At 36.2% G+C, this 11,561-nt stretch overlaps 1 protein-coding gene across 1 annotated transcript; it reads right to left on the bottom strand.

The window, feature by feature from the left end:
• Positions 1–6,178: 6,178 nt before the first annotated feature.
• Positions 6,179–8,410, bottom strand: LOC116144239 (iridoid synthase CYC2-like). Its single transcript, XM_031429697.1, has 2 exons — positions 7,683–8,410; positions 6,179–6,808 (listed from the first exon to the last, which is right to left on the bottom strand). Exons 1-2 carry the CDS (start codon positions 8,356–8,358, stop codon positions 6,345–6,347), a joined length of 1,140 nt encoding a protein of 379 aa, XP_031285557.1. The 5' UTR covers positions 8,359–8,410; the 3' UTR covers positions 6,179–6,344.
• Between the last annotated feature and the right edge of the window lie 3,151 nt (positions 8,411–11,561).

Below are 11,561 nucleotides of genomic sequence, written 5' to 3'. Positions count from 1 at the left end.
TGGGTCAAATCGAGGGTTATCAAGGTTAGGAAAACGCTTGGGAAATGATAAAGTGATGATTTTGGTCAATTTTGGTGAATGAATCGACCGGAATCAGCTCAAAACGATTGGCGGTAGAAGAAAGGTGGAGATGATTTATGTGAATGTTGAACTCTGGGATGGAATTACGGGTGGGTAATTTGAGACATGTAAATGACTATTTTAGCCTTTCATTATTAAACAAAATTCAATGTGTTAATTTAGGGGCATAAATTGAAATATATGAAACTAGAGGTACAACTTTGCTAGTTCGTCAAACTTTGGGTGGGAATATATGTAAAAGTTTATAATAAATTTGGTCTTTTTGGCTTTTTTTGGGGCCCCTTGGCCTAGATAAAAAATAGTACACAATTTTCATTTTTGTAATATATTAAAAAACATTTATAAAAAATTTGGACCCCCATTTTTGGGGGGTCGTAGGCAGGTGCCTCACCTGCCTACCCCTTGAGCCGACCCTGAATTCAATCCTTCGAGTTTTTGAGTGAAATAAATTTCTAAACAGTCCTCAAGAAGTCTACAACAGCATCCAAAATTCAGCTTCACACAAAAACCCAAAACATACAAACAATTTTTGGAATTCTAGATGGTCATATTTTTGTACAGTGAACCCTTATATTAAAATCACATCTTTAACCAAATTTTGTTTAGGAAACGCATGTATATTCTACCCATATCAATTTACTGAAATCAATCTCCTTATTTTAGTTTTGTTTTCATGAATTTATACCAAATCATAGAAAAAACAATCCAAAGAGAGTTCTTTAAACCAATTGAATCATAAATCACCAAAAAGAGGAAATATCAAGCTTTACAACTCACCTCCCATTTGCTCAATCTCCCTTTGCTTTTTCCGATCACCGGAATTTGCTCACCGGCGGCCACTTTTCCAGCCGCTTCCGTCGTTCTCTTCTCTCCTCTCTCTCTATTATTGGTTCCATCTTCCTCTCCCTTATTTCCTTTCTTCTTCCTCTCCCTCTCTTCTTCTTTTTTCTCTCTTTTGTCTCTTTTCTTTCTCTCCTTTTCTTTCTTTCTTTTCCTCTCTTTTTTCTTCCTCCTCTTCCCCGTTTTTCTTTTCATTGAATGGTCATTGTTCATCAAAATATCTAAAAATTTTCAATTTAGTCCTCACTTATTTTGACTATATTGTACTCCTCAAAACTTTCAAATTATTACACTTTACCCCCAGAATCACAAAATAAAATTTAATAAAACTCCATAAAAAAAAGTATGGGGTATTACATTGCAGCTGAAATTTTAGTGAAGAAGTAAAATTGCAAAAGTGACATGAAGAAGATGAGTGAATGAGATATTAGGTTTTTTTTTTGGGGGGGAAATTTTGTTTGGCAGGTATACAAGTTTTTTCCCGGTTAAAGTTTAAGAAAATGGTAATACTTTTAAGTGTTATTATATTTTGATTTAGTAACACTTTTAAGTGTTATCATATTTTAATTTAGTAGAATCAATATTATTTCAATACACGCAAATTGCCTACGGGCGGAGAGGCGCTACCTCCTGCACCCGTACCCATTGACCGGGCAATGAGACTCCCGAATGCGTATGTGTAATCCCTTATTGTTGAAGTGGTGGACAACTCCAACACTTGGGAGATGAAACGACACCAAAAATTGACGAAATCACACCGAGAATTAAGGTGAAGAGTCAAGACGGTGAAATAGCTTTTTCAGGCAAGAATTCCAGTCAACCAAGCTTAGGGAAGGTGGATCTGACTTTAGGGAGTATGGACCAGCCCTAAGAATGTCTAGAAGTTGTCGAAAAACTAAGAAATTAAAGTCATCAAGAAGATGAATGGTCACAGATGAAGGAAGCTTAATGGTCGTTGGAATCCAGGAAGGTCTTACGTGATGATGGCCAACCGTTGGAGAAGGAAAATGGTCGTCAAAGGTGGAAGTTGGACGGTCTCTGGAAAATGGATGAAGATGGGTGGACGTTTTTGGATTTGCATAACCTTCCATCTTCCTTTTATACTATTTGTAAAACATTTTAGTTTGGTCCTTACATGAATGAGATGTAACAAAGTAAGGCCCAAATAGTAAATTTGACCCCTAAACAATAAAAATGAGACAAAATCAACCTCATTTCATATTGGCGGGAATAATATTTTGTTTTCCGGTAAATAATTGGGCTTATGGTAACACTTATAAAATGTTATTGTATTTTAATTATATGGTAACATTATAAAAAAGTTACTATATTATTAGATCTATTGTAACACTTTAAAAATGCCACTGTAGATATATTTTCCATAACATTTAAAAAAAAGAGTTACCATTGATATAAAATGTGTTACAAAAAGATAAAGTATTACATATAAAAATTGTTATCGTAACATTTTGACATCCAGTGTTACCATAAATAGTCTACGGTAACACTTTAAGGAAAAGTGCTACTGTCCAGTGTTACTGTAAGCCATTTTTGTTGTAGTGACTAAGATATCCTTCATCCTATCAATACTACTTGCATTGTCCAAAGTAATTGAGAAAACTCTCTTTTCAATTCCTCATTCTTGTAAGAAAGTTGTAACTTTATCTGCCAAAACAATCTTTGAGTGTGGAGGAGGAATATGACAAAAGTTGAGTATTTTACTTTGTAACAACCACTTCTCATCTATGTAATGAGCCGTCAAAGAAATATATCCCTCAGTTGCACCAGAAGTCCAAAAATCATAAGTTAAACACATTTTACTAATAAGCCTCCCTAATTCAAGCTTAGTTTTTTTCCTTCATCCTTTCATATATTTTTAAGCAATCCACCTTAGCGGTGTTCTTAGTATAATGCTCAAGATTCTTACACACATACAAAAAGACTTTCTTAGTTCTTTGATTCTCCACATATGAATATGGATAATTATGTTGAATAATTAATAATGTCATCATCTCATTATAAATCTCTTGACTAATCTTTTTACTTTGCAATTTATGATTATGATCAATCAATAATTGTCTTACATCAGTGTTGCCACGTTTTGGACCATCTCCTATATATAATGCTTCACATTTTAGTCCCATGAGTGGAACTACCACGTGCATAAGTTTTGTTGCACCCCTTACACTTAGCCCTCTCATTCTTATTCTCATCAAAATATATAAAAAAGTAATCCCAAACTTCTGATGTTTTACGTTTACTTCTATAACTAGTTGCAAGAATACTAGTATTGGAAGGAGACGACATTGCCTTAGAGGCATCGCCATTTTCTCTCACATTAACTATATCTATATCTATAGACCCAGAATTTGTCATGTCAATGCTTGAGACTACCTAAACAAAAAATAGATAATTTAAAGGCATGCCAAACACCATAAACTTAAAAACAATCAAAGACATGAATGTATGATGTCCAAAATTTTTAAGGGCGTAATTATAAGTAGATATACAAGGGCATGTAACAATCAAAGGACCACTAACAAAAGAGAACCAAGGAGCAAAAATTCCTAATTGTAAAACTATTGATGTAAAACTATTGTAAACAATCATAAAATAAAATTAAAAAAAACAACCGACAACATGGACCAGAAACATTTCCTACCAAAGACCCAACCATGCATGCCTTAATTTCCAGATTACTGTAATTTAAAACAAAATTAATGCATACTTGATTTCATGTGCTAATCACAATGATGACAATTATATATTAAGTTAATAATGTAAAAATTAAGCTAATTAATCATGTCTAGAACGTATCAGCAGGCAATATTGTTCACAAATCACATCGTACTACAATTTGCATGAAACTCAATCACATATTTAAAAATCAAGTACAACTTCAAATCCTTCAAGTCACAACAATGACACTAAGCACTAATCTTCTCATATAACAATGTCATTTATTTGGCCACAAGTGTTAATGTAGCATGAAAATGTCAGAACCTCAGAATCCACATAAGGGCTGATCAACATATATTTAAGTCACCATCTGAATTCAGTCAAGCCTCTAAGTATATTTACATATTTCATTTTTCATCATGTTTACATAACATTATTATTATGAAAAATCTCTAGAGCAAAAATGACTGAATTCAAACAGACAGCAACCAAGAGAATCTCTGGACCCCGAAGTTCAATTCTCAGAAATCCCAACAAATCTGTGTCACATTATGTTATTTTATAATTACTCTACTCTCCTAATGTAACAAATTTATAGCAATTGCAACAGAACCTTTATCTGTTTCATATTCAACCCGAATAAGATCCAGCATACGTACATAGATAAAGCATTTTTCTGCAACATCAAACCCTAGAACCCCATTTCCAAAGAAAACTGATTCAGCAGATAACATACAATTATGATTCTAGGATTCAATCATGCTTCTTATTGAATGAATGTGCTGCTTTTAAATGTGCAATGAAACTGCTTCATAACAATCACTTATTGATAAAAAGTAAAAACTAATGGGAATAGAAACATACCGGCAGCCTTGAAGAGCAAAACAAAAACAAGACATGGAGATTGGAGTCTGGAGATGAGTGTAAGTGAGCTAAATAGAGGACAAAAGTGAGTGTGAGAGACGAGAGTGAGTGAGTGTGAGAGACGAGAGTGAGTGTGAGTTAGGATACACATACCTTGGATGAGCAGACGTCAAGAGTGGAGACAGGAGAAGCAGCGATGGTGGACTTAGGGATTTCGATGAGTTTGAGGGAAGACTGATGAGAGATTGAGATTGAGAGTGAGTTTGAGTTAGGGATTTCGCGATTTTGGGAAAACTGAAAAGGGAAAAGGGTGCGGCGATTGAAGATGCGTTAGGGAAAAAGTGAGTTTGAGAGACTGCAGACGTCAAGAGTGGAGACGATGGTGGAGCTAGGGATTCTGATGAGTTTGAGAGAAGATTGATGAGAGAGAGTAAGTTTGAGTTAGGTTAGGGATTTTGCGATTTGGGGCAAAATGAAAAGGGTAAAGATTTAAAAAAAAAAAACAAACAAACAGGTACCCAAGGTGTATCTATCTAACCCGTTGGTAAAACAAGCGGACCAAGTACGGATCGAGAAAAATGAGTCTAATGTTAAAGACCCATACTTTATATTTTTAACTCGGGTTTAGGGTCGACCCACAGGTCTTAACTCGTTTTGTTAGGTCTACATGAGATTATCATTGGAAAATCTCTCTTGTATGTTCGATAGTATGATGTCATGTGTGATGTGTGTATATATTAATATTAATTAATAAATATTATAACAAGTTAGATATGCATAGACCATAACCACACCATGTGTTTAGTCTAGTATAACTTTTTCCTCTTTTTCATATTTTTGGTTTTAAAAGTATGAATTCAAAAAAAGGGTTGTTTTTCTAAAACTAAATGAAGGGAGTATTAAAAATATGAAATTTTTGTATATAGTATAGTCCAGACGCATTGAAAATGATAATCAACTTTTCACATGCATGACACCCTCCTCAACTGCACGGACCACAAGCACATGATGTATTTACTGTAGTATAAGATTTTTATTTAGGTATGTGTCAATTCAAGTTCAGTTATGTTTTAGTGTCGCTATTAAACGATGTCATAATCCTCTATCCGTCCTCTCAAGAAAAGAAAAAGAAAAAAAATCAAAAGATAACACTAACTTCTTGCATTTTGATTTTTATTAGAGCATAATTTTCTCAAAATACTTTCTTTAATTCATATTACTGTATGAGAATAACGTTAGCAATAGAAGAGAAACAACGGTCATCCATTTAAAATTTGTATACACGAGAAACAACTTCTTATAGTAGTTAAATTAATTTAAAAAAAAAAAAAACCACTGTTGAGTAGCTTGATTGTAAAAGAGCAAATGAGGATCTAACATAGTTTTCCAAGTTTGAATCCCCTTAATAGTAAAAGAATAAAAGAAGAATCTAATATGACTTCTCAAATTTGAGTCCTCTTGAATGTAAAAGAGTAAGAGGAGGATTTAACATGGTTTCACAAGTTCGAATCCCCACGATTGCTAATAAGGGAGATCATTGGGGCTCTTATCCGGTCAGTAATTTTAGAGTCTCGAGGGATTAGTTGAGGTGTGTATAAGCTAGTCTAGACACCCTCGGTTATAAAAAAATAATAAATAAAAAATGAAGTTAAAAAAAAATATATTTTTTGCTGATAAAAAAAAAAAATAATTAAAATAATTAATCATAGCCATGAATAATAAAAATGTCATCTAATTTTAGATACTTCGAAAGTTAAATGAACAAAGGATCAAAATCCATAGTTGATGTGTACCCCACATCATGAATTCATCCATTTATTTTAGAGTATATATTCTACAAATATCTCATATCAATTGCCCCCAAATAATATTCTTGCCTTTCATGGTATAATTTTCATGTCTCTCAGTCTCTCCACCCACATTCTAATACTCTTGAATGTATCAGCAAAGCCATGAAACCCAAATTCTCTACTCTTATTCATGCTACAAACATGTTGAAAATCAAAATTCATCACAATTTTTAGAGCATCAAAACAAGTTATCTCCTCCAATTTGGTCTTAAAGAGTCCATGTTTCTCCACAATCTCATCCCAAACTCCTCCTTTCTCCTTCATCATCTCCACCAAATCAAACCCTTTTGCAATTTCATCATCGAACTCCACAAACTGAACCTCAAACACTTCACATAACACTTTCCATAAGCTTTTCCATGTAAAAACATCTCCATTGGTGCAATTGAATGCTTGATTCTTAGCCTTATCAGACAAAGCTGCCCATATTTGTTGTTGTGCCAAGACACTTGCGTCAGTCATATCACAGAAGTGCTCCCATGTGTATCGAGTGCCTAGATATAAAAAAAAAATTAGCAAACTAGTTTATCAATACGAAAATTCTCAAATGCAAACATCTACAAATTTTTAATGTGCACTTCAAGACGTATGGCCACACTTCAAGACGTCCGGCAACAAAAATCGACTATATATAGTTAGAGGTGTTCCAAACCGGTTAACCGATTCTAATATCCATTTTTTCTTGAACCAAACCGATTATAGGGGAAAACCGGTTTTGAATCGAATTGCTTTTCCGGTTAATCGGTTCCTCAAAATTAGTTAACTAATTTTGAATCGGTTTTCCTTAGAACAGTATAAAAATGTATACCAAAACTTTAAAAAAATTCATTAAACCGATTTAGGGCCTTTTTTCCCTTTTGGGCTTTTTAATTTTTATTGCAAAACAGTTAATCGGTTATCAGAATCCACTAAATAGGTAACCGAACTAAAAAATTGGTTTAGAGAAATTCTTGAACCGAAACCGAACCGGCCCATCAAAAAACTATTTTTTCGGTCTGATTGCTTGTTTGGTTCAGTTTATAGATTTCTTTCGAACAACCCTATATATAGTGGAGCTATGGTAGGATTTGGAGGGCTTCCCATCTTGTATTTTAGATTATTTTCTTTATTTAACTAAATTTTATAAATTTTCTTAAATTAAAAGCGATAAAGCTTACATGTTAAACCAAATAATTTTGGTTGTTTTAATTAGTGTTTTGCTCCTCCATAATTTAAGCCATATATATATATTTTAAACAATTAAGAATATAAGAATATCAATTCTATGTCCATCGATCAAGAAAATACATATGCATGAACCAAAGGCTATTTCTAGCTTTTAGTGTTTATAATCAGAAATTTGTCACGTGAAATGGGCCATTTCGTTACCTGGATAGTGAAACGGCAACTTTTGGTGCTTGCAAATGGCGGCATAAACCGCCAATGACAGCAGCGCATTGTACACACTTCTTGAAGAAGCTCCAACAATAATAGAAGAACGATGCACGGAGAACGTTAAAGCCGGCGAATACGAAGCCCCAAGGTCTTCCAAAGCGTAGTAAAAGTTCGGATATGGAAGGCACGACGAGTCCTCCATAAACGGCGGCTCATGGTGCACGAGTTTCCCGGCCAACGACGGGTCAAATATCGGACCCATGTAGTGTTTCGTCCCCGTTTGCAAAGTCACGTGACGCAGGTGAGAAGGAGAGGCTTTGGTGAGCACGTCGAGTACGTTTCTAAGCATTGCGGAGTTCTTGGCGACGTTGAGTTCTTCCGTGTCGTAGAGCTGGAAGGCCACCCAGAAGACGTGGGTGACTTCGTGGGAGATTGGGGAGAGTTTTGCGAGAGTGTCGGTGGAGTTTAATGCGTCGAAGTTGATGAAGTTGTGGAGGAGAGAAGGAGGGAACCAGGTCGGCAGAGGACGGCGGGCGACGCCGTGGATTTTCCATGTGTGACTGTGGTGGCTGTTTAAGGCTTGAGCTAAGCTGAAGCCGGCCATTCCGGTGACGCCGACGATTAGGGCGACTGATGGATTTGAACTGTTAAGGTTTTGATTTTGTTCCATGAGATACAGAGAGAGAGAGGGATAGAGAGAGAGGGATAGAGAGAGAGGGATTGATTTCGTAAGATGAAAGAAGAAGAATGAATGGTTAAGGGATATTTGAGAAGGATAAATGAAATACGAAATTATTGCTTATTAGGCAATGACAACCACTTCGAAAAACCAGAAATTCCCTCAATACGAATAGCTTTTAATGAAATATTTTAAGCAGTCTAATCAAGGAAAATGTGTATTATTTTCAAAATTAATTGAGGGCATCACGGGCATCGCGACAATTTGATGTCAACTTTGTGACTCACCAATCCATCATTACAGCTAAATCATATATATATATATTTTTTAACATTTAATTCTTACATAAATCTTAATTCTAAATTTTCATAATTTTTGAAACCTTTTATTTTATTTCAAATATTTGTTTATTTGATGACAATATATTACAAAGAATGGAGGAAAAAAAAAAAAAAAAAATCAAACAACGAGATTAATCTGAAAAAAATAACATTTTAAATTTGAAATTGGAGAAATGAGATTTTAAAACAAAAGAACTAATTAAGCTTAGGGAGCTATTTTTGACATTTAATCGGGTGTAAATAGACTTTGTTATATATTAAATATGTGTAGTTAGTAATGAGGGATACTAGTAAATTAGACGGGGGCTAAACATAATTTTCTTACAATTTTTTTCTTTTTTTGAAATATTTTCAATTTAAATTCTTAGAAGTAAAGAAGTTTATCTCATTTAAAATTTTAAAATGGTAATATTAATTTTGTGTGTGATTTTTCCATTAAGTTTGGTGAGTGGCGAGGTATTATATTGACATAGAATCAGTCCAACTCTACCTGTTGTCTGACCCAACATAAACTCGTTGACACATAACTTGACCCAGTATAAGCTAGTCGCGAACAACTTGAATAGTCATTCAATCAATTCCTAGATAATTTCAGATCCCATATATTATGGGAATGACCAGATTAACAACAATCTTTACGCAATCAGAGCACCTAATCGCGAGAATATTTGAGTTACAATATAAATCAATTGTAATCCCTTTCCTTTGCAAAACCTTGTATATAAACCCTCTCAAATGATGAAATTTTCCATAGAACTCTTATTGTAAACTCTCACAGCAAATACAAGAACAGTGCACATAGGCATAAGAGGCTACCTCGCTGAACCACTTTAAAAATCTTATTATCTTTTACTTTATTGCACTTATCATTCACCCATTGTTAATTATCTGTAATCACGCCCATCCATTCAGATTCCACTGAGGTCAATTGGATCTCTCTGGTTGGTGCGAATTTTCATATCAATATTTTGATGCTAGAATGAAGGCCTCCGCCAACATCTCAAAAATTTTGGTGAACAACCTACTCAATTCAGGCTTGCAATAATGCGTACCAGATCGAAGACCATCACCGGAAACCACGAAAATGTGGAAACCACCCATCAGGAGGTGCAACAGGACGCCATTAGACATCGACCACCTATGCCACCAACTTTGCATGTCACGAATAACCAGGAGGCAGGGAAGTCACACCCTAAAACGGCTAGCTGGTGGAGATGATCAGAATAATGGCTGCACAGGCAGTGCAACAAAACGTGGTCGAGTTGAAAAATCAGCAATCATCTGCTCAGAACCTCGACCAACCACGCTTCACCAATGCCTCCCTAACAGGTATGAATTCAACGGGTGGCCAGTCTGACTCGCCAGCGCCGAGAGGCGATCGATATCTTTGCCATCAGAAACTCCGCTTCTCTCACAAGTGTGAATCCTGTACGTAAACTAACCACAGGATGCGGCTAGGGAAGCAACCACTGGGTAAGAGCGAAGGTAATAGTCACCCTCAAGATGCTTGACGATATCCCTAGTGTCAGTGTGCTATTCTTAACCCACGCCCGAGACAGACTTAATCCTTGCAAGCTAGCGAGATGAGTCATGTGCGCCAATCCGACAATGATCAACGTTTCTATTATAACTAACGTCGTGAGGAATGCACCGACTAGAATGATAGTATTTATCAGCCTAGCCATCATGAATCGACTTTGCGCATCAACGGGCGCAATGGAATGGCTTCACAAGCTACAAACTTGTGAACTCACTTGCTCAAAGTATGACTGAAACGACCCAGCTAAGGCAACCACAATGAAGATTTAGATCGCATGCAGAAAATGCTCGATGATCTGAGGGCCTGCCAGAACGGCGCAATGGAAGAAATAGTCAGTGCCCCCTTCAAGGAGGAGGTTTGCCAGGCCACACTTCCATAGGGATTCAGGACGCTAGAGAGTAAATTCGACAAGAAAGGGGAACCTCGAGACCACCTCGATAATTTCAATGACTTGATGGAGCTACACCAGGTCTGTGACTTGGCAAAATGTTGTTGCTTCGTAGTCACATTAGTAAGGGATGCCAAGAGGTGGTACAAGAGACTTAAGGCAAACTCCATCAATTCCTGGCAACAATTCTCCTTGTTGTACCTACAACAATTTCTACCGAGGAGACAATTCGCAATACCCCTCAATTACTTGAGCAACATTCATCAGGAGAGAGATGAAACATTGACCTCTATTTAATGAGGTTCCAAAATGAACAAGCAAAGGCTACGGATGCACCCGAGGAGTCCATCTGAACTTTGCTGATTGCAAGCATCAGGCCAAATATGGAGTTATGGAAAGAGCTCTAGAGTGAAGATCACGTGAGCTTGGCCAAGTTTTACCAAATGGCTACAAAACACCAACAAGAGGAAAGCTCACTGGCAACATTAGCTAGAAGCTCGATGTGAGGAGCCCTCGACAGGCGACAAGATAACCCATCAAACAAGTGCGACTGTTAAGACCACAATGATAGGGATCGCAACTGGTCTCAAAAAAGGCAGAGAACAAATAACCACGGGGATATGCAGCCTTTCTTGCAATATGTAGAATATACTCTGTTCACGCAAGACATAACTTATATCTATGAAGTCTCTCATGAGCCAAAGAGATTACCTGCTCCAGAAAGGATAAGGGGGGCTTCAGGTTGAAGGGATCGGCAAAAATATTGTCAATACCATTGGGACATTAGGCACAACACCAATAAGTGTTGGGCTTTGAAAGATGCCATCGAGGAATTGATATAAAGGGGGCACCTAAAGGAATTCGTCAAGGAGGCAAGAGCTAGCAAAGATGCTAGCGAGCAATACAATTATGTCTAGAACTAGAT

Source organism: Pistacia vera, unplaced genomic scaffold (assembly GCF_008641045.1).
Source record: "Pistacia vera cultivar Batoury unplaced genomic scaffold, PisVer_v2 Contig44, whole genome shotgun sequence".
Taxonomy (NCBI): domain Eukaryota; kingdom Viridiplantae; phylum Streptophyta; class Magnoliopsida; order Sapindales; family Anacardiaceae; genus Pistacia; species Pistacia vera.
This window is presented reverse-complemented; position numbering and strand designations above follow the sequence as displayed.

Bases quoted from the DNA above. Each gene is read 5' to 3' on its own strand.
- LOC116144239 (XM_031429697.1), bottom strand. From the start codon at position 8,358: ATGGAACAAAATCAAAACCTTAACAGTTCAAATCCATCAGTCGCCCTA. The intron at 6,809-7,682 runs GTAACGAAATGG...TTTTATATCTAG, and splicing joins GTTGCCGTTTCACTATCCAG to GCACTCGATACACATGGGAG.